The sequence below is a fragment of the Lissotriton helveticus genome, chromosome 4_1 (genome assembly GCF_964261635.1).
Source record: "Lissotriton helveticus chromosome 4_1, aLisHel1.1, whole genome shotgun sequence".
NCBI classification, from domain to species: domain Eukaryota; kingdom Metazoa; phylum Chordata; class Amphibia; order Caudata; family Salamandridae; genus Lissotriton; species Lissotriton helveticus.
This window is the reverse complement of record NC_136063.1, coordinates 1,125,216,904-1,125,241,029: the sequence shown is the minus strand read 5'-3', so window position 1 is coordinate 1,125,241,029 and position 24,126 is coordinate 1,125,216,904. Positions and strand designations below refer to the sequence as shown.

Genomic DNA, 24,126 nt, shown 5'->3' with positions numbered 1-24,126 from the left:
CAATGGAGGATTAAATGCAAGTAAACATATTACACCAACAATAAACTGAAGTGTCATAGATCCAATACAGTACAGTACATGCCAAATTGTCCCCCAATTGAAGAGCAAAGCATCTACACCCATATTCACCCCACATCATGTCTGTCGTATTGATTGTTAATCTATTAAAACAGCTGGGATAGGTTCCTAATATAGCCCCCAATATTCCACCCAGCTTCTCCATATCTTGGGATATTTCTGGGGGCATCCTTTTGCAGTAAATATAGGTATGTACACACCATACAAAAACCGAGGCCCCTCTTCCATACCCCAAGGGAGGGCAGGGAGACATCTTTCCAAGCCTTCGCAATGTCACGTTTCGCCAGTGTAAGGCCCAAAAGTAGCAGACGGTGTTTGTATATATTGCCCCCGATACCATCAGTGAAATGGAGAAGGGTTAGTCGTGGTGAGTAGGGTATGTCCATCCCAAGACTTCTGACAGACATGCAATGACCCCGTGCCAGAACCTTGAGAATGTTGTACATTGCCATACAGTATGTATGAGGGTACCATCAGTAGCATGGCATCGTAGGCAGAGTGGAGATGTAATGAGCCCTGCACACCAGAGCTTATATCTAGTGTAGTAAGCCCTGTGAAGGTACTTGAATTGTATGTATCGTAGTTGTGTTGCAATGGCAGAGCCACTTGGGGACTCTAGAGCCTCAGTCCAGTCCTCGTCATTTATGGGGCCCAAATCGACCTGCCAGGCCTCACGTGTTTTGCGAAGTATAGTAGGGCTATTCGTTACAAGTGTACGATATATTTTGGTAATTTTATGTTCTCATAGTTCACCCATAAACACTTTGGCTTCAATAGGATTAAAGTCTGTTATGGTCTCTTGGAGGGTGAGATGTGGGGAGAAAGCGTGACGGAATTGGAAGCATTTATAAAATTGTGATAGAGGCATCGCGTATTCTTGTTGTAATTCCTGAAAGGCCTTCTAAGTCTGACCGTGGAGGACATCTCCAACAGACGAGATCCCTATAGCCTACCATTCAGAAAAGCCAGGCAGTCCGGCTAGCTGAGGTAGAAGACCATTGTGCCACTGGAGTGCCTCTTATTAATCTGCCCCACCATCCCAATTGACGCAGTGTTTGTTCCCAGAGCTTGAAAATCGTGGCGGTAGCGCTTTAAGGGTCAGGCCTGCATATAGGATTGTATTTAGGGGCATGTTGCTCCTCAGCCAGCGTTCAACTGCATATGCAGGATCGGGCCTATCCCTATACCACCAATCGTTCAGTATAAGGAGATGCAAGACCACGTAGTATGCCTGGACGTCTGGCGTTGCTAATCCTCGCAGTATGTAGACTGGAAGCATGTTTTTAATGCCACTCTGGTTGAGCGCCCCCTCCCCAAAAGAAAGTGTCAAAGAGTTGCATTTAATTGCTAAAACCAAATGGGTGGTATCAAATATGGGTGGTTCTGGAGTTGATATAATAGGCGGGGCAGGGAGACCATCCTAAAGATGGCGGATCTACCAAATAAGGAAAGCGGAAGGTGTGACCAAGAACGGGTCTGCACCTCGATTGCAGCCACAGTGGGGCCAGATTTCTTTCCCAGGACAGAGATTGTGAGGCTGCTAGGAAAACAACGAAATATTTAAAACCATCTTGCACCACCGTCACCTCGTCTGACCACGGGCCCAAGGGACCTGCTCCAAGCATGGGCCATAGGTAAGATTTATGGGGGTTCATGTAAAGCCCAAATGTTTCACCAAAAATGTGCATAATCCTGAGCAGTCTGGGTCCCGACCGGTCTGGTCGCGTAAGGAAAAATAAGACACATTGTCTGCATAGAGTGCTATGCGATCAGAGGTTTCCCTGGACCATTCAAACCCACAGACTTCTATCCGCTCCCTGGCTGCAAGAGGTTCCAGGGCCAGCGGAAAGAGATATGGAGAGAGAGGACAGCCCTGGCATTAAGTACAGCTAAATACGGGGTGTGAGTATGGATTGATATTTCTTATGAAATTCACATGAAAAGCCGTTTGGGCGGGCACCTTACCCGGGAGCATCTCGGATAATGCCACCTGAAGTTCATCTGTTGTTATTGGGGCATCCAATTCCTCTCTTGCAGAGTCTGTGAGGGTACGTGGAACTTATGGACAAGGTGTGGTGAGATAGTCTATCGGGTGGCATGTAGATCTTTATAATAGTCTGCAAAGCTTGCTGCGATTTGTAGGGAATCTGTAAGAACCTCCCGTGAGGGGTCACGGATACTCGAAATGGCGAGAGAGCAGAGTGCCTTCTGACAGACGATGCAATAGTGCACTAGATTTATCGCCCCACTGGTATATCCTGCTATGGGTAACTAGCCATTGGCGTATATTTAACAAGGACCCCCTGGGTTCATAAAAATAAGGTTCCTAGACCAGGGAAAGAATAAACAATTGATATGTAACAATCCAGGCAACCATGAAGAAGCAAATCAATATAAGAATTAATAATTAGAAGGGAACTAAGCTACAACAATACTTTTTAAATTCAACAGTTTATTCATAATAAAAAGTGACAAAATACAATATCACATTTCAAAGTTAAAATGCATAATAGAAAGTATAATTTGCACAAAAAAGAAATAAACACAATACATAAATCACATTACATATGAAAATGCATATAAAGTTAAAAAAGGAGGGGTCACGGATACTCGAAATGGCGAGAGAGCAGAGTGCCTTCTGACAGAGACGATGCAATAGTGCACTAGATTTATCGCCCCGCTGGTATATCCTGCTATGGGTAACTAGCCATGACACCGGAGCCTCGTCCATAAGCTCACTGGCATATATCTGCCGAGTGTGGAGCAGTTGTCCACGTGCGGCGTATCCATCTTCCCCCCTACTCCCATCTTCCCCCCTACTCCCACGCTCCGCATTCAGAAGCTGGGTTTCCATCTGTATCAGCTTTTCACGCCGCTGTCTGTGCTGTGCTGTGCTGTGCTGTGCGGTATGCACTATCCACGCCCGATGTGTTGGCATCATGGCCTCCCATAGGGTCGTGGATGACTCAACCGTCCCAGTGTTGTGGGATAGATATTCTGTGATGGCATTGTGCATATGGGTCCTATATTGTTAATTAATAGGTGCCATGGAGATAAACGACAGCGGAGGGGGGGGGCGTTTGGAGTCAAGTAGCAGATCAAGCTGCAGAGGGGAGTGATCCGAGAGGCCCCCAGATAATATCCCTGCCACTCTGATTCAATGTACATGTGTAGCTGATATGAAACCGTAATCTATGCGGGAGATGGACCTGTGGGTGCTAGAAAAATATGTGTAGCCTAGGTCAGTAGGGTGCAATCGTGGCCAAGTATCAACCCAATCCAGCTCCTGCACAGGTTTTGCAGCCTCAAATCACGAGTCTCTGCAGGTCTGCCCGTGCCATGCCATCTATCTGGACAGGGACATTGAGTATCATTCCAATCGCCCCCCCTTAAGGTCAGACCCTGGGGAATTTCCACCCAAAGCGTTGTCAGGCATTCTGTTAGGCTCCATGTAAGAGGCAGATGGGCACACACACTACCCAGAACGAGCAACTGGCCATACAATGTGCCTGTGACAATGATACACCTGCCCTGGGGATCAGCCCATGTTTTATCGTGAAGAAAGGAGATTCTGCAGTGGATGAGTATAGCTACCCCATGAGCCTCTAGTGAATCCTGAGTGGAAGGCATGTACATACCCAAATCATGTCAGACATGGGATCCTATTTCCCTATCAATGTGTTTCCCGTAGGAAAGGATATCATCTTCATAGTGTTGAGCTTGGCGTAGGACTGCACACCTTTTAACCTTATCTAGCAATCCGCTGACAACGCAGAGGCGCCTTTCATATAATCCAGACATATCTAGAGACATGACTGACAGTGATGTGTGTGGGCGGGAGACAATATATCTTAGGCATAGACATTGGCATACCATCTAGATTCTGTAAAGGCATGACACTTAAGCACCAAAACCAAAAACTTTGCCAAACTACAACCCCCCTCCCTCCAACCTCATGAACGTTGAAGCATCTGTCACAGCATGAGAGTAAAAAGTAAGTAAGTAAAAAATTTTATTGCACAATTAATTAAAATCATTGCAATATGCACATCCAGAAAATGACATTTTAAGTAAAAAAGAAGAATTCAAGTCTGTTAGAAAGACAATAAAAATAATGGGTTGGGTAATGTGAAGGAAAAGCAAAAAAGCCAGGGGACTGGCACATAGGGAGGGGAAAATTCAAACTTGCTCAGATGATTGAATCGGGGAGTTAATTGCTGTGATGAATTTTACAAAGCAAGTCGCCAATTGTGGCGAGTCCCCCCTCATACAGGCTGCAAGCGCTTCTTGACAAGTCCTGATGCCTAGAAACAGCCAAATTGGTCTCAGCCAAAATATTCTTTGCGCCCGGAGTTGATGGCAAATGCACAGAATATGGATTAGGCTTTCCTCTCCCTGATTGCAGAAACGACACTGAGAGGAGGCTTCTTTCACGTATCCTTGGCCAAACTTGTATGCCTTCAACGGAATTAAGCCGAAGCGAAATCTCATTAATTGATGTTTGATATACGGCTTCATTGCTGATGCGAGATAAGATGGTAATGTTTTCGGGGCATATAGTTTGGCAGCCCAGGGACTGTGATAGAGTTGTAGAACCTGTTGCATGTCCGATTGATTTGATAGAATTTTGGCTTGCTTGGTAAAAATCTTTGCTTTCGTTTCGTCGGGCAAAGGAGAGGACCATATGTTCCCCGCTTCAAGGGAATTGAGGCAGAATGTCAAATACTTGTTCCATGATGTAGTTGGATTACTAAGCAGGAGCCATATGCAACCCTTCAGCGAGTGGGGGTTAGCTTGTTTCGCTTTCAGACAGTATGAGACGTATCTTGCTCCCATAATCCAGCGCATAGAGGATAAGGAAAATTCTTTCCGGATTTGGGCATGGGAAGTCGAATTTGGCAATCGGAAGACCCGGCGATAGCATGATGATTGTGCTCTATCTAGCCAGTTGTTCATTTTGTCTTTGAAGATTATTGCGCCAAAGGAGATTGTGGGCAGGAATTTTGCGTTGATGAATTTTATCAAAGGGACAAAATCTTGGGAATGCAGAGCACTCTTCGTTCTCATGAAGGCCCCCTCTAAACTGCGAGCCACTGCCTGCATCTCTGTTGTATGCACCGAGCATCTCCCTTTATGATCAATCCAGACGCCCAGATATTTATATGCGGTGACAGTCTCCAGTGGTTTCCCTTCTATATACCACTTGATCTTTTTCCCATTCGCAGGTGAGATTGCCATTGTTTTGGTTTTACTAACGTTTATCTCTAGCATATTGTTTTTACAATACTGGGCGAGCTAATTGAGCAATCTTTGGAGGCCCACCTGGGTTTGGTCTAGAAGAATGGTATCGTCTGCGTACTGCAGCATTTGGATTTTACATTGGACGATTCCTGGAGGGAAGGCTCTTGATCGGGACAACCATTCTGGTAGGTCGGCGAGATAGAGATTGAAGAGTAATGGCGCAAGGGTGCATCCCAGCATGAGAGGTATCCCAACTCCAAAGGGGGTCAGGAACGACCCTCAGCCAATGGATCCCTACGTGGCTTCCCTTAGACGTAAAGATGTCTCCAGAGTTAAGGGAAAGCGTTAATAAAAGTAGCCCATGATATACTGTTGGTAGTGTGGACAAATTATTCGTAACAAGAATTAACAAGGTTAAAGTCCTCCATGTGGTGTCTTCTGTGGATCGGATGTGGGATTTGCCAAGAGGTTTGGAGCGTTTCTTGGATCATGATCTGCGGCACTCTCTCCCAGAGACCAGGAGCGACCCACGGCCCGGGCCCCCAGATGAAGAGTCTGAATCAATCCTAGGTGGAGTATGTGGCTTAAGCCTGACATTCTCGTCTGTCCAGGTGAACACCTCTTCTGGTGAGTCAATGAAATTTGTCTGCGATTTGTATAATACTCATAGCCTGTCCAGAAACAAGAGAGAATACTGGATTTTGAGGTTCCGCAGTCTAGCTTTACCCTCCATAAAGAATTGTCGGCGCTGTTCGACTACCCTTGTATAGTGCAGGAATATCATGATAGGGTGTGAGGAATAGTTGAGGGATTCCTTATGTCTAGCATATTGCAGGATGACATCTCTGTCCTAAAAGTTAAAAAATCTAGCAATAATAGGCTTAGGGCAACTGCCAGATGGTGGTTTCTGTAACAGGGCTCGATGCGCACACTCAATGATAAAGCAATGGGCTAAAAGCCCAGAGGGGAGCCAGTCCGCCAGCCATTTAACTAGAAAGCCAGCAATGTTACTGCCCTTGAAGCCCTCGGGGAACCCAACAATGCTGAGGTTATTTCTGTGTGCGCAACCCTCCGCATCTTCAGCACATGTTGCCAGGCCCTTCCCGACGGACTCCAGGGCGGAAACATTCTTCTGAAGCATCAGCACTGTGTCTTCCACTGTCAATATCCTGGATTCGGCCTCAGTAATGCAATGTACTGTGTTGCAAAGGTCTTGCCTGAGGAGCAGGACATCTGATCCAACTGCACCTATTTTGGCTTCCAGCATGTCTCCGGACTGCGTTATGACCGTTAATATGGCGGCATTGTCTGGCATGGGCGGCAGCGTACTGCCGGTAGCTGCGGCTGAATATTTATCCACGGTACTTTATCATGCCGTCGCACTAGGACGTTTGTCCTTGGTAGTGGTGCAGAGATACGGCGTGGAAACGATCAAGGTATGGAAGAAAGTATATACAGTAGGACCAGTTCTAAATGGTGGTACGATCACTTACAATATTGGAGGGCTCACCTGGGGACCACTGTGTCAAAGTGGGGCAGGTGGCCTAAACTGATCGCAAGCAATGATCACGCTGGCAAGTCTCCGGTCCTCGGAAGCTTGTTTCCGGTCCAAAGAAGGCATGACTTGGCAGTTTGGGCTGGAATGTTCCCATGAGGCACAGGGTCAGACTGATTTGCATATGGCCATGTCTGAACTGGGGTGGCAGAGTGGGCTAAAGAACGGTGATGGATTAAACCCAGATCTGTTGACTGGGTGTGAGTGTTTGATTGGTTCAGATGCTCCGTCCATCACCACCCCCTTTTGCACCACTTTGTTCGCCATAAGTTGGCAGTTGGCAGGGATTACTTAGAAGCGAGTGGAGCGGCTAGCGCTATTTTGAAACTCTGTGTGACAATTGATTTTAATAATTGATCCCAAATTGTAACTGCGTGTAGCCCCCCTCTATTTTTTACCGGTGTATGACAATTGATTTTAAGAATTGTTCCGACCTTGCACATTGTCCTTTTTAAACAGCGTGAAGTCCCCCTTTTAAAAACGTGTATTGTGACAATTGAATTTATAATTGCTGTATATTGCACCGTAGCACTTTAGCACATTTGTGAGCCTATTTGCACTGTTCCTACCTGACACCCCACCGCCTAGAATTCCGCCGCCATCTTGGGTGTGGTGGGAGTGCAGGACGCGCTCTAGCACTGTCAGGGACACGAGGCTACAAAGGCAGGACTCGGCAAAGGCGCTTCATTACTTAGAAGCGAGTGGAGCGGCTAGCGCTATTTTGAAACTCTGTGTGACAATTGATTTTAATAATTGATCCCAAATTGTAACTGCGTGTAGCCCCCCTCTATTTTTAACCTGTGTAATTGATTTTAAGAATTGTTCCGATCTTGCACATTGTCCTTTTTAAACAGCGTGAAGTCCCCCTTTTAAAAACGTGTATTGTGACAATTGAATTCATAATTGCTTTACATTGCACCGTAGCACTTTAGCACATTTGTGAGCCTATTTGCACTGTTCCTACCTGACACCCCACCGCCTAGAATTCCGCCGCCATCTTAGGTGTGGTGGGAGTGCAGGACGCGCTCTAGCGCTGTCAGGGACACGAGGCTACAAAGCCCTATGTTCTACCGGAAGCGCAGCGGGCGCACCGGAAGCGCGCCGAAGGCCGCGCCGGGCCCACGCTTAGCGCTGGAAACGCTGTCCATTTTCAGGGGTCCCGCTACTCCAAAGTTGTGCTGTGTGGCCTGAACCAGCGTCTATGTGATCATCCGGTGAGAGTCAATTTCGAGAATAATTGTGTTACTCCCAGATGCCCCTCTTGAGGATTCCTAATCCCTAATAACCTCCCTAACATCCCACCCAATATGCCGGTGCTTCCTCGAGATAGAAATGAAGGTACTGCATTAAACAACAATCAGCAGACTACCATTCAGAACAACTATCAAAAGCCTGTGACCGGCAGAAGCAGCAATCTGAAATGTATCCTGCTGAATACTAGATCCATGCCTAAACACAAGCATGAGATCGAAGCCTTGATAACTGATCATGGGGCCGATTTCCTGTTTCTCACAGAGACATGGGCAAATGAGGCCTCTGGATCCGACTGGAATATGGCCACCCCAGAAGGCTATTCCGTGGAATTTGTAAACGGAACCAAAAATGTGGGCGGGGGAATAGCAATAATTTACAAATCGCACTTTAAACTGCATGCCTGTCCCCAGCAGGAATTACAGGCGGAGGCCATGACCTTCAAAATTAAAGAGAATAACTGCCTGATTTTTGAAGGACTGCTCGTGTACCGCCCCCCTGGTTCGAGAGGCCCTTTTATTAAAGCACTACACACTTTTTTAGAAACTACCACAGACTCAGTCACCTATACAATCTTGGGTGACATTAATTTCCATCTTGAGGCTAATAACGATCTGGACTCAGTCACGTTACTGGATAATTTCCTTAGTTTCGGAATGAAGCAGGTAGTTGATAGACCCACGCATTCAGCGGGGCATATCCTCGACAAGATCTTCACCAATAATGACCATATTAAGTTGACCTCCGTTCTTCCCATACCTTGGTCAGACCACAGTGCCATCTTTTTTAATTTACAACTTAAAAACCTTGTAAATAAGCGTAGGAATTTCGTACCCCCCGAAAAAACATGTCCCTGGAAAAAGCTTGAACCCGAGTCCTTAGCTAAGATACTGTCCAAAAATCCCACGGACTTTGAAGGTGGTAATAGTGATAAGGGAGCAATCGACTTCCGCAACTGGCTTAACAAGGTGGTGGATGAGCTGGCCCCAATTGAAACAAAGAAACCCAGAAGGCGATCCGCCACTGCCCAATGGTATACCGCAGAGGTAAAAGCAGTCAAAATAAAATGTTGTAGACTGGAGCGGACGTGGCGCTCGGACTACAGTAAGGAAAACAAACTTAATTATACTAAAAGCCTACAGGAGTATAAACTGACAATTGCTCAGGCAAAAACAGCCTACTTTACGAATAAAATCCAAAAGTCGTCCAACTCTGCTAGGGAGCTTTTTAAGGTAGTAGCTCACTTAGCAAAAACTCCCCGGGATACAATCTTTGTTCCAGACCAAAACTTTGTGAGTGGTATCGCTACCTTCTTCCAAACTAAAGTACAAACAGTGTATGACGAGCTCAGCACCATGGTAACAGACACTGCCGACAACGAGGTCGAACACTCCATCGCGACCCCTTTTAGTTTTTCCAATTTTCCCTCATTGGAGAAAGAGCAAGTGTACGATCTGCTGACCCAGATGAAATCTGGCTCTCCTCTAGATCCTTGCCCCCCCTATGTTTTGCATATGGTTCCAGAGAGCATTGTAAATGTGCTAACACCCTTACTCAATAAGATTATTGATACTGGTGAATTCCCCAGCAGTTGGAAGAAGGCCTGTATTAGACCTATTATTAAGAAGGAGAATCTGGATCCCTCCGTGCCGAAACACTACCGCCCCATTTCCCGTCTGCCACTACCTGCAAAAATCCTGGAAAAGGCCATGAATCAAGAAATTATGAAATACATAGATGAAAAGAAACTGTTAGATCCCTCACAACATGGCTTTAGACCATATCATTCCACTGAATCGGCTCTCATTATGGCCACAGAAAAAATACGTAAGACTATGGACGAGGGTGGTCGGACAGCCCTGATCTTATTAGATTTGACAGCGGCCTTCGACACTGTAAATCACTCCATCCTGCTAAAAAGACTAGTTACTCTAGGCCTCACCGGTAATGCTTTGAATCTTGTCACCTCCTTTTTAGACACACGAACACAACGGGTACTCTGGAGCGGGCTACAATCAGCCGAATTTTCTCTTCCAGGTGGAGTCCCGCAGGGCTCAGCATTGTCACCCACGCTGTTTAACTTGTATGTTACTCCCCTAGCAGCGCTGATTAGATCCTATGGCCTACATTTGGTGTCTTACGCTGATGACACTCAAATTGTAGTGTCAATCTCTCAATCTACTGAAACCATAGCAGAGCGCTTCAGGAGCTGCCTAGCTGGGGTGAGAAAGTGGATGAGCCACAACTTTCTTAGATTAAATACGGACAAAACCGAAATCATTGAATTCGGCCATAAGCCGTCCATTTGGAGTGATCCATGGTGGCCTCCTGAGGCAGGGTCTTGCCCTGCCCCAGTTGATAAGGTTAGGAACCTTGGTTTCCTATTCGACAAGGATCTATCAGGCAAGGCTCAGATCAATCAGGTGACATCTGCCTGCTTCTATAGCATTAAGGTGCTTAGAAAAATCTTGCCTTACATTCCAACTGCATTAAAAAAGACGGTGATGGGAGCCCTGGTTATGTCCCGCGTAGATTACTGTAACTCCCTCTACCTGGGAGCAGGAGAGAAACAACTGACCAAGCTGCAGGCAATCCAAAATGCAGCGGCGAGAGTACTGCTTAATCTCCCCAAGCGGCACCCCACTTCTAAAGCCATTCGGGAGCTTCACTGGCTCCCGGTTAGGCGCCATTCAGTTTAAGGCCCTCTGTTTGGTACACAGGTCACTGTATGATAAAGGACCAGATGATTTCATCAAACTTCTACCTCGTTATGTACCCTCTAGAACTTTGAGGTAAACCAATCAAGTCCTAGTGTGCCAGCCCAGAATAAACAGAGCTCGATGGGGCGGCAAATCCTTCTCCCATCAAGCGGCAAAATTGTGGAATTCATTGCCCCCCTGTTGCGCGCACAACAATCTTAAATGAGCTTTAGAAAGTCCTTAAAAACCTGGCTCTTCACCCAGTCCTAATTCTGCCCCATTTTGCTTCTTAGTACTCTCAGCGCCAAGACGCCGCGGCATTCGTGCACTTTATAAGAATTTCAGTCAGTCAGTCAGTCGGTATGCTCCGACGTGAGTCCCTTGCTCACTTTGCCACTGGATTCAAGCAAGCCGGGCTGAAGACGGCTGAAATGCCAGAAACCGGTCCTCGGAAGCTTGTTTTCGGTCCAGGGATGGCATGGCTTGGCAGTTCGGGCTGGACTGTTCCCATGAGGCACAGGGTCAGACTGATTTGCATATGGCTATGTCTGAACTGGGGTGGCAGAGTGGGCTAAAGAACGGTGATGGATTAAACCCAGATCTCTTGACTGGGTGTGAGTGTTTGATTGGTTCAGATGCTCCGTCCATCACCACCCCCTTTTGTACCACTTTGTTCGCCATAAGTTGACAGGGTATGCTCAGACGTAAGTCCCTTGCTCACTTTGCCACTGGATTCAAGCAAGCCCGGCTGAAGACGGCTGAAATGCCAGAAACGGGTCCTCGGAAGCTTGTTTCCGGTCCAGGGAAGGCATGGCTTGGCAGTTCTGGCTGGACTGTTCCCATGAGGCAAAGGGTCAGACTGATTTGCATATGGCCATGTCTGAACTGGGGTGGCAGAGTGGGCTAAAGAACAGTGATGGATTAAACCCAGACTGGGTGTGAGTGTTTGATTGGTTCAGATGCTCCGTCCATCACCACCCCCTTTTGTACCACGGCAAGTCTCCGGCTCTGGGCATTACAAATCGAGTTAGCGTAGGTTGTCTGTATGTCGTGATACCAATGCCCACAATACCGGGCTGGTCCCTCCCATGTTGCTAGACTCCACTTAGTGATATCAAGTGACTCCAGATCCAGAACTCACACCACATGCGGGAGTAGAGGAGGGCCGCTCTCCCGTGGTAGTATAATCGGCAAATCAGCCCTGCGGAGGGAGAGGTATTTGCCGGTGTCTCCAGCACCCTGTCTCAGCCAGGCCTGTGTGTGTCTCACAGCCTCGGAACCCCCAGGTATACCTACGACCACTCAGGATTGGTGTATCCAGCTGGGACTTCCTCGGCCATCCACCGCGATAGATGAGGCGCTCCCCGACTCAGGGCAACAGTGGGTGCATCCGCCGGGATGAGCGCCGCTCATGGCAATGAGCACGCCTCCACAGCGGCCGCCGGCAGCCCAAGTGAAGCAGCAGAATATGCTTGTTAGCTGAGAGGTCCCTTTCCATAGCGCACTGTGCCATGCAGATCGGGAGCAGGCACGCCGGGGGCTGACAAGGCCGCCGAGTCTTAGATGGGCCCTTCCTGGTAATCCCTGCACCCAGCTGCCGGAACCTCACCTACCGCAAATTCTTTCACAATTCTTGGGGAGAAATTAGACATAGGGCTACCAGATATTGATGCAACTTTCGATAATGCAATTACTTAAAATGTGTTCTTTCATAACAGATTATAAGGTCCATCATAGTCATGCACTTCACTTCCAGTTAACCAGCCAAATAGTGTTTTCACTGAGTAGTCTATGAAGTCAAGCTAGGACTGACTCTAGGGTGTTTGAGCCCCCCTGAATCTAGTTCTGTGTTCCTCATTGGCGAGTCCAAAGCCCTCAATTGTGGGACCTTTCATGAGGTCGCAGGACTCAGTATCTGTCTTAGTGAGTGTCAGGAGTCTATCCCTATCCCTGCACTTATCAGTGAACAGTTCCCAAAGCAAAGTGAATTCTTCACATGTCACCATGCACACGCCCTCTCGAAGGCTGTGAACCATTATGTGAGGTTATCACCTTCCTCATACTTGGTGACAATCCCTTTGGGGATTTTAGGGTCATAAACGTCTTCTCTGTCCCCAAGTTTTAAGTTGCTGACACCATTTATGGGAGCTAGGTCTATATCTGTTCTTTCCCCCTCTATAGCCAGGATTCTAACCTCCAGGGCTATTCTATGAGCCATCTTGCTAAAAGGATGTCCTACTCATTGAGGCTGTCCTCAATGTTGCTTGGGGACCTGGCCCACCTGTGAGGGAGCTAGGTGCCCTTTGCACTACTTTTGGAAAGACGGGTGCAGGGACCACATAATCTCTGTCTAGGTGAGGAAGATAGGAATGGTCCCCCTCATCACTACTTTCTCCTTCAGAAGGGTGTTCTTTAGCATATTCTGCCAAAAGCACCCGGAGCTTGGTCGGATTGGAACCAGTTTTATTTTTCTCAAGTCTACAGAGGATCCTTAGCTCCTTCATGCCAAGATGGAGGTAAGGGGTATTTTACTAAAGTTGGGGCCTTTTTAAAAGGACTAAATCATCTAGGCACTTTTATCCCCTAACTAAAGTAGGCTTTTAAACTTTACAAAATGCTAAAGGGACTTCACCAAGGCCCTAAGAAGAATTTTAAATATTTTGAAAACTGTCAGTTCAAAAATACAGTTGAATCTAAAGGCAATTTTGGAATGTAGTTGTGTGGTCACCAGTGTTTCAGGAAATGCAAAGTCGTAGAGCCCACTTCTGATCCACCAAGTAGGAAGCAGCCTCTGTATTTACTATACCAAAGTAAAGTATAGTGCGCACAAAGTCCAGTGGGTCTCCAGAGGTTAAAGTAGATAATACTAATGCTCTATTTTATGGTAGTGTGGGTGAGCAGTTAGATTTATCAGAGGGCAGTGCTAAGCATTTGCTGTACACACACAGGCAAGAAATGATTACACATACTACATGACTAAATCCAAGACCAATGGTTTGTCAAAATATTACTTTAAGTATATTTATTTTATAGAACCAAAGATACTTTGTTGCAGTGAAATACAATTTGCAATATCAATGTAAAAAGTGGACACTGCATTTTTCAATCCGTAAAATGTTATCCTATAGGAGGAAACACATTCAGCGATATGCAGGTAAGTAAAGTATTTACGATATTGAGCTTTTGGATGAACCGGGGAAGGTTCAGGAAAGTGAGCTCACTGCACCACCGACACTGGGTGGCCGGGTGCAGAGGTTACACTCGGGATCTGGTGCCAATGTTATCCAATAGAGAAAAGGGTGCCAATGTTATCCAATAGAGAAAATGGGCAATTGAATTGATACTACTTGCAGGTGAGTAACACAGTTTTGGAATACTGTCCCCGGGAGGTAAGGTAAACACGGGAGCCACAAGGCAGCACCAAACTTACACCACACCTACAGAGGCACATGGGCGGCCGGGTGCAGAGTGCCAACACAGCTTTGGGCGCCCAATGCAACCAATGGGGAGTCTTAAACTTGGCTGCAGACTCGGGCCAGGAGGCCGCTCGATGGAAACCTACAGCAGAACAGGTAAGCTGGGATGTGCTGAAGGGTCGGGACATTGTCAGTAGATCTCCCCAAGGAGTAGGGGCTCTGGGTGCAGGGATGTCCTTTGTTGTCAGAAGTCAGGTTCTGGGTGCAGAGGTGGTCAACTTTGTGGTTCCACCGGCAGAACACTTGGTCTTTAAAGTTGTTTTTCTCCTGGACAGGTCAGCCACAAGAGCTCAGGAATTTTTGCAGAAGGCTGGCAGTCCTCCCAGGGTTTTGGAGGTCGCTGGGCTGCGGGACAAGTCGCTCTTCTGTAGCACGGTCTTTGAGGGATGTAGACAGGTCGGTAGGGATGGGGCCAAGTCAATTGTTGTCTTCAGTCTTTGCTGCTGCATGACTCTTCTTTGTCCTATTCTTCGTAGGTTGTCAGTAATCTGAGGATTAAGGTTCAGGTGTGCCCCATAATATTTAATTTAGGGGCATTACAGGGGTTAGAGGGTAGTAGCCAGCGGGCTACTTCCTTTAGGGTGACTACACCCTTTGTATGTCTACTCCCTCTGGGGAGGGGGCATATCCATAACCCTATTTGCTAGAATCCTCCAAAACAATATGGAGGATTCACAAAGGAATGGGTCACTTCAGCTAAGGGCACCTTAGGGGTGATCGAGGCTGAGAGGGGACACCTCTTAATTACTAATTTTCCAGCTGACCTTGCCGCCAAGTGGGGGCTTGGTCAGGGGGTGGGCATCTCCACTAGCTGGAGAGACCCAGGTCAGCATTACAAAGGGCAGGAAGGCTTTGAGGCTCACCACCCTTCAATGCTGTTCCTGCTTGGGGGTAGGTGTGAAGCACCTCCACCCAGAGCAGGCTCTGTTTCTGACCCATGCGACCAATTGGCTCCCACCTCAGGGGGGTCAGAAACATGTCTAGAGGTGGCAGGCTGGTTCAGACCAATCAGGCACACATTAGTGGTTTGGTAGGTTTGCAGGGGCGCCTCTGAGGTGCCTTCTGAGTGCATGTATTAATGAATCCAACAATGGCATCAGTGTGGGCTCATTAATATGAGATATTTGATACCAGACATCTTGCAATTTAGTGAAGCCATCATGGCGCTGAATAACTCGTAGTGACAAGCTCTCTGCCTATGTACTCAGTAATGCTTCGCTGTGCACATATAATGTCTATGAATGGACTTAGAAACAATAAGGGCATATCTGCTCATTTAGATATGCCCTCATATGAGGTATAGTATACCCTGCCACATTTTTGCCTCTTGTAGTACTGGTAGGCCTGGTACACAGGGATCTGTGCCAAGTCAACTCTTCACTTTTATCAGCACCAAAACACGCAGGCTGCAGTGGCTGTGGGCATGTGTTTGGTGAGGGCTCTTTCATGGTAGCACAATACATGCTGCAGCCCTTAGAGACCCTTTCTGGTCACAATGCCCTTGTACCACTGGCACCTTTTACAAGAGACTTGTGTAGGCCACAGGTGTGTCAATTGTGGAAACAAAGGTACAGTTTTGAGAAAGGCAAAGGCACTGTGAACCTGGTTAGCAGGAACCCAGTCACATTCAGCCAAAAATGCATCACAGTCAGGCAAAACGTTGGGGGTAACCATGCCAAAAGGAGTACTTTCCTACAGATGTGATAACACACACATACATATTTAATCAAGAATAAAAAATGCTACTGTTCATGACCGAGAGATCATGTCATTAGCACTAGCGATGATAACCATTGTTACCAGGTATCACAAACATTGTTTTGAAAATGATAGCCAGTTAGGAAGCTTCAAAAAACACATCTCACAAATAGAAACATAGCAAATGTATAACTTTGACAACCTGCCACAGGGACTGGAAGCAATTGAATAATCCACAGATTCAGCCAGATCTGAACTATTACGATGGCCCATACAAGAAGAACAAAATAGATGTCACTGGTCTTCTTTTTTCGGAGAAAAGCTCCAATTTCACTCCTGTGCTTGCCTAACGGTGTGGTAGGGAAGGAGGGTACCTGGGATGGCTGCTGGGCATCTGTAGAGAGAGGAAAAAAATGGCAAGACAATTCAATAAAGACATGGTAAGAAAGAACGCAATAGGTACAAGGTCAGTACTACTGACTGACAATGAAAAAGCGGGATAATAACTTGCAAAACGATTGTAGTGTAATCCCTTTCTTTCTGAAGTTTCAACGGAATTACTAGTCCCTTTTAACTCATGGTGAACAATGGTATAAAGCAAACCCCATTAACACAGTTTAATGGAGAAATTGCCAATCTGAATATTTTAGTCACACATCTTGTGCCATTGGCACCAGTCAAAACGTATTATATACTTTATAGTTAGTGGTACCATTGGTTTGCAAGACAAAAAAGTACATTTTCACAAGAGGACCCCAGATTCCGTAAATCAACTTCTAATGGAGGAGAAACATTTCAGTAAAATGAAAAAATATATAGATAGTGCTGGTAAAGGTGTGCAACACCTTTTAAATGTTGCCATTGGGCTTGTGAGAAGTTCACAAATTAGAGATGTTACAAAGGTTATGAACTTAACGCTATAGTTCCTTCCTATTTATGGTATGCTCTACTAGAGCAAACATTTTGGTTTGGACCATCGTGGGCAAGTCAAGAGTAAACAGAAATATACAGCTAACTTATTTCTCCCATCCCTTTACAGTATAAACATGTTTCGAAGGTTTCACATTCACAGAATCCCTCTGCAGCTTCAAATTGGGCATTATTTGCTTACAGCTAGGTGTATAGATGTTGTGTAGCTCAGGAATGTTGAAATAGCTAATTGAAGGAGAATATGTCAATGCCATTCCAGCTTCCATTTTCAGCTGCCGCCAAACCCACCCAAACTCATTCTAAGTATGTATCTTATTTTGACAGGAAGCCCTTCCCCTATGATAATCGGCTATATCAAAGTGGGGAATGAAGGTGTTTGCTCTGTCTTTATATGTGGTTGTTTAATCTGGCCCTCAGACAACAATACACAATGGGCATTCGTCACCAGATACTACAACTCAGGTTCCCTGGTGGCTTTCCCTCACCCTTCTTTCAGAAAGTTATATCAAGGCTACCCTGCTCACCCATGATGGCTCCAGTTGTGGCGGCCGCCTCGATAAAGTGGTAGTGAGGAGGCAGGGGGATGGGATAGACAGGGGCAGGGGGGTTTGGTAATAAAATTTAAATGTTTAAAAACTTACCTGCGGCTCCGCTTCTGCTCCCAGCTACCTTTGTTGCTCCTCGGAAGTGGATGTGCCTCAAAGCACAGGCTCTCCACCCAATCCAGACACTACTCTCATGCTATGAGAGAAGCGCCAGGATTGGTCTGAAAGGCATCGTTTGCCACTCAAACAGTGACTGGAAGTCTATGCTGTTTCTCCAACTGGCTGTGTAAAAAAGCTGGGTTTGAGAAACATAAGTGAGCATGTGTGTTTGGCCGGACAGACATGCGCACTTATAAGTGTGTACTACCCCTCCTCCCTGCAATGCCTGGCCTGTCCTATACGTATTGCTAGGGACAGCTATAAATACAATGATAAGAACATTGTCTTATCATTTTAGTTATCATCTGCTGACTCTGGGCAGTGAGACAACACCCCTCCGCCATTACAGACAAGCCGCCCCCTGGATGAATCTTTGGCCCAAATGATCCTAATGCAGACACTCCATAGGCACACGAAAACTATTCTTGTCACTATCACTGGTATTTCTGTAAACCAATAGTGCAATTTAGGCAGGACGGTTATTTTTATCAGAGAAATGCACCCAATAATAGAGATTGATACTGTAACTAATATCTTGATTTGAACCTTACACTTAAGATGGCAACAACATATTTTGATATGAACTGCGTTTCCCTATCCCTGCTCATCAACAACCCCATACGTTTGATCTTCTTATCGTGGCAGTTCTTGCCATCTCCTGTTGATTGTGTCTATTAGCAACACCATATAAGACCTGCTCCAATTAATTGGGAAAACAGAATAATTCCCATAATTTTGTACTTCTTATATAATTGTGAGCAAATTCGTGCTTGTGTTTATCACATACAACATGATGTCATCTGTGTATAAATTCGGAACAGAACCATGCCTATAAATGCTTAGTCCCCTACTTTAATGTCTCTCCCTGAAGCACCTTCCAAAGACAATTGGGCACTGCAATTTGCAGGTATACCTCTGAATTTCCCCCCTGTAAGTGCAGAGGAATCGAAGCTACGACTATTGATGCAGACATGTATTCTGTGGTTGGTATACAGAAAAGGTATGGATAGGAGACAATAATAATTCCAATAATTTTCAGAATACTCTATTAGAAAAAGCTACTCCTTTGAATTGAGTCATTTTTCAGAAGTGTCACCAAAACGAAGACGATGGCGGCATTCATTTTCTAGTAAAAGGCTTGAGCATGCTTTGCAAAACTCAGCTGTTAACCTGTCAGACTCTGGCACCTTTCAAGTCCTGCACCTGGTTAACACTGTTTACAACAACGGCTGAACAACGCCTTCATTTCAACGAAAGCGTTGCAATGAAAAATCTTAACCACAAACGTTTTTATAACAGTGTTTGTTTTACCACGAGTATGCCTTTAACATGGATGCCTTCTCAAAGAATTTCGTTGTGAAAGCATGAATGCTAAAGGAATATTCGTAGTGAAAACTGTACATTTAAATGCAAGTATTTTGGTAAGTATTTAAAAATAAGGGGGAGAGGAGTTGACCTAACGGCTAGGGCGGTCGACCTCGAATTTGGGGAGTCGCTGCAATATCGCTGAACATCCTGTGATTCTGGGGAAATCACTTAGTCTCCCCGTGCCGAACAAAAATGAATTTGGCCTCATGTACTGCAACTGGTGCTATGTAAAGCGCTCCGATACCGGGTCAAGTTCACACTATATAAAACTCCGTAGAAAACAAAATTACAATATTAAGTGATATAAGTAGAGAGGATGTAGCCTTATGTCAGGAACGTTCGACGTCGGAGCTGGGGAACTGGGTTTGAGCCTCTGCAACCACACTCACCATCCTGTGATTCTGGGCAAATCACCTACTCTCCCCATGTCTAAAAAACATGAAAGTGTACTTGTGTAATGAAACTGGTGCAATGTAAAGCGTCTGATACCCGATATCTCCGGGTGTAGTACGCGCTATATAAAACTCTAAAATATATAATATATAAATATATATATAATATATTACCTACTGGCGGTCGCCAGTAGGTATATATAGTTAGGATTGGCTACCATAGGAAATCCGCAACATTCTATTGGGAATAACTTTGGTGCCGGTTGAGGAATTTGTGTGTAATTTACCAAAATTTTGGCCAGCTCCGCTGCGCTCCTTCACTGAAAGTTTCGGGGGGATTCGTGAAGTGGGGGCTGAGAAAAAAGGGGGGTCCCAAAACGTGTTTTCCCCATGTTAATTTCCCTAGGACGGTCTGACAAGTCTACAGCCCGAACCGCTGAACGGAATTACGCCAAACTTTGCAAAATTGTAGGGACTGGTACGCAGATGTGCCTTTGCTATATTTGGTGAAAATCCCTCCAGTAGTTCCTGAGAAAATCAAAAGAGAAAACATATATATATCTATAGCAGCTTACGTGTAAGCTTACTGTAAGCTTACCTTTACGAGCATGAGCTGCATTCTGATTGGCTGCCAATGTCTGTCAACACTCCAAACCAGAAAGTGTTGGCAGCCATCTTGTGCCTCAGTAGACTGAGGCACAGGAAAGCAGAAAAACAAACGTGTAGAACTCAAAAAGGGGGCAGGGTAGAAGCAACCTGACCCCCTAGACCTGCTCAGGGGGTCCCACAAGGACCCCCAAGGCAACAAAAAAAAATTGTTGTCAAAATTCGAATTCTTCATCCAAAAAGTGTTGGCAGCCATCTTGGGACCAATATACATGATAGCACCTCATTAAAAAGCATTGTAGTTAATAGAGGGTTTTTAGGACTTTAGTTAAATTATAAATCATTTGTTGATGGTACCATACTCATTTTAGGAATTGTGGTGTGTTGTAAGGTGATTTTACCATGTGAAAAAGCCTTCTGCTGGGATATCATGAATCATGTTTGAAAGAAAACTATTATCTCATGCTTTTCCCACAGTGGTTTGGAAGGGGATCTATAAGCTAAACTGAAAGCATATTTTTTGTAAATTCACATTATCTTTCTCAGTCATGTGAGAATGAAGTCTGACATTCTCAGTAAAACATGTACATCCAACAAGGACAGAGACTGTCAGTGGATTCCTTTGTGTTCTACTGCAGCTTCCCAGAGTGTTCTAAAGAACAACTAGAGCGCTAACAGCCTTACTTATGACAAATGTATGGCACACCAGAAGCCATCTTGATTGGAATGAAGTGGTAAGTCTGAAAACATTTAATTTAAAAAGGAACAAAATGAGGGGGTTCATTTTGCCATAGAAAGTATGATTAGTGCTTCAGAAAGAAAAATTAGGGCACATTTTGAGTGACTTCTCAAATACTCTTCTATTTCATTAAACAATTCTGACATGCAGTCTCCCAAGATAGCCACCAGAGACAAAAGAGCCCAAATGTAGCCCAAATAGCACCCAGATGTATCCCAAGTATAGCCCAATGACGGAATGCCCCAGAGTGTTCTAAAGAACAACTAGAGCGCTAACAGTCTTACTTATGACAAAAGTATGGCACAACAGAAGCCATCTTGATTAGAATGAAGTGGTAACTCTTAAAACATTTAATTTAAAAAGGAACAATATGAGGATACATTTTGCCATAGAAAGTATGATTAGTGCTGCAGAAAGAAAAATTAGGGCACATTTTGAGTGACTTCCCAAATCCTATTCTATTTCATTAAAACATTCTGACATGCAGTCTCCCAAGATGGCCACCAGAGACAAAAGAGCCCAAATATAGCCCACATATCACCCAGATGTAGCCCAAGTATAGCCCAATGACAGAATGTCCCAGAGTGTTCTAAAGAACAACTAGAGCGCTAACAGTCTTACTTATGACAAAAGTATGGCACAACAGAAGCCATCTTGATTGGAATGAAGTGGTAAGTCTGAAAATATTTAATTTAAAAAGGAACAAAATGAGGGGGTTCATTTTGCCATAGAAAGTATGATTAGTGCTTCAGAAAGAAAAATTAGGGCACATTTTGAGTGACTTCTCAAATCCTCTTCTATTTCATTAAAAGAATTATGACATGCAGACTGAAACATGCACTTTGAATACCAGCAGCAGACTTCCCTGGTGAGCAGTAGCTTTACTACAGTGATATAATGAGCAACTAGAGTGCTAACATTCAGAATTTATGGCAAATGTGTGACACATCTGAATGCCTTCTTGATGGAACCAAAGTAAACAAGCATTGAAAATGCAATAGATCTCGCCCTCGATAAAGTTAAAGCCATTCTGTTTGTAATGAGGTGGCTTTTTAGCTTTGCTTTTAATAGTGTTTTTCAAACTTTCATGTACATAACATGCATATGTATGCATATATGCATATGTATGCATGCATTTATATTTATATATATATGCAGATTATATGTTTATATATGTATGTATATATATATATACACATACATATATATAAATGCATATATATGCATATATATATATATATATATATATATATATATATATATATATATATATATGTGTATATGTGTGAGTGTAGATAGACCGAAAGCAGAAAAACAAACGTGAAGAACACAAAAAGGGGGCAGGGTAGATACACCATGACCCCCTAGGCCTGCCCAGGTGGTCCCACAAGGACCAAAAAGGCCCACATTTCTTTTTTTTAAAACCTGGTCTGTTTTTTTAAAAATTACCCCCCAGGGGGACAAAATCGCGGCGGCATAGTGATAAAGTAGTGTGGGGGGGTCCACAATCCCCCCAACATTGCCCCGGGGACCGCCGCCCCGGGGCAAAGCAACACAGCCCCTTGGCGCAGACTGGAGGCTCCTGGTGGGCTACTTGCCCCCCAGGGACCCCCAGTATGCAAGGGGAATTAGTTCCTATTCTGCAAACATGCCAGGGGTTGCGCTGCAGAGAGGTGTAAAAAAGGGTGTGGCCTCATTACACCTCTCTGCAATGCAGCCCCCTGGCGCATACTGCAGGTTCCAGGTGGGCTAGTTGGCCCCCAGGGACCCGCAGTATGCAAGGGGAATTAGTTCCCCCTCTGCAAACACGCCCGGGGGCTGCATTGCAGAGAGGTGTAAAAAAGGGTGTGGCCTCATTATACCTCTCTGTAATGCAGCTCCCTGGCTTATACTGGAGGCTCCTGGTGGGATAGTTGCCCCCCAGGGACCCCCAGTATGCAAGGGGAATTAGTTCCTCCTCTGCAAACGCGCCAGGGGTTGCGCTGCAGAACATTGTAAAAAGGGGGCGTGCCCTCTGAACACCTACCTGCAAAAATGTAGTAAATCAGTATAAAAAAAATAACAATTAATAGATTTAAAAATTGTTATTTAAAAAACCATTGAAATTCAATGAAAAAATCATAGGTTTCAGGCCTTATATAGTTAGGAATTAGCATTTAAAAAACATTGCAAATTCACTGAAAAAAAACATAGGTTTCAGGCCTTATATAGTTAGGAATTAGCATTTAAAAAACCTTTGAAATTCACTGAAAAAACCATAGGTTTCAGGCGTTATATAGTTAGGAGTTAGCTTTTAAAACACCTTTGAAATTCACTCAAAAAACTATAGGTTTTAGGGGTGTTATAGTTAGCTGGACATTTCACTCATACAAAACCATTGAAATTGCTCCTATATAGTTAGTTGTACTAACTATATTTCGCGCACCCGCAATCCACTGCTGATGATGTCACATATTAGATCATTCATGACATGGTCAGTGACATCACTGATGACATCTCAAATGACATCACTGATGACATCACTGATGACATCATCCACGTGACAATCACATATACCTTTTCATACACTATAACTATTTTTTATCACTCTTTGTAAAATACAGAGTATCATATTTGAATCTATTTTCACAGCAGTACAAGTATCTAACAATCCACTCAGTGATTCATAGATGTATACACACATCTAATCACTTACCTGTGGATTCACTCATACATGCTGTCAATGAACAATAGAACACTATCAAAAATACTTATACATCTATATCGACATTAAACAACAGCACACATCCTATTCACATATGAAGTCATCCTACTCACTTATGCAAACAATGGATCATACTTACATATTTACTTAGCAAAACACTTATACAAACACCACGTCATCTATTCATTTAGATAGTAAGTCATACTTAGTGAATTATAAAATCATTATTACAAGTATACAGTTATCCATACAGTCACTCACACAATCATTGAGTCTTATGTATACTTATTTATATACAACAACTGACACATACACTGCCTTTTATTTTTCTAGTTTGTTGGAAGTGTACCATTGAGAAATATATTTGCTCATCACCACACCCATAAAGAGATTCACTCACCCAAACTGTTAGAACATGTAGTTTTAACTTCATATATCTACTGAATCAACTATTCACACATCTTTGGACAGTCACACACACCCCACCGAACCACACACACTTTCACACTCCCATACAAATACTCAGATAACTAATAAATAACTAATATAGACTTTCACATACCTAGTAACCAACTGTAGAATCAGTTTACACAACAACTGACAAAGTGATACAGATATTCACACAGTTTAGTCACTATCCACTATATTTAGTGAGACATTATAAATTGGTCAAGTAAACAGTCAA

The 24,126-nt window shown here is 44.6% G+C and overlaps 1 protein-coding gene across 3 annotated transcripts in view; it reads right to left on the bottom strand.

Moving 5' to 3' along the window:
* TMEM245 (transmembrane protein 245) overlaps positions 1 to 24,126 on the bottom strand; it is an 894,766-nt gene that overhangs the window by 481,970 nt on the left and 388,670 nt on the right. For all 3 annotated transcript variants that reach the window (XM_078687734.1, XM_078687733.1, XM_078687735.1), the window contains exon 5: positions 16,201 to 16,392. In XM_078687734.1, coding sequence (XP_078543860.1) covers positions 16,201 to 16,392 — 192 coding nt within the window. The remainder of the gene's footprint in view (positions 1 to 16,200; positions 16,393 to 24,126) is intronic.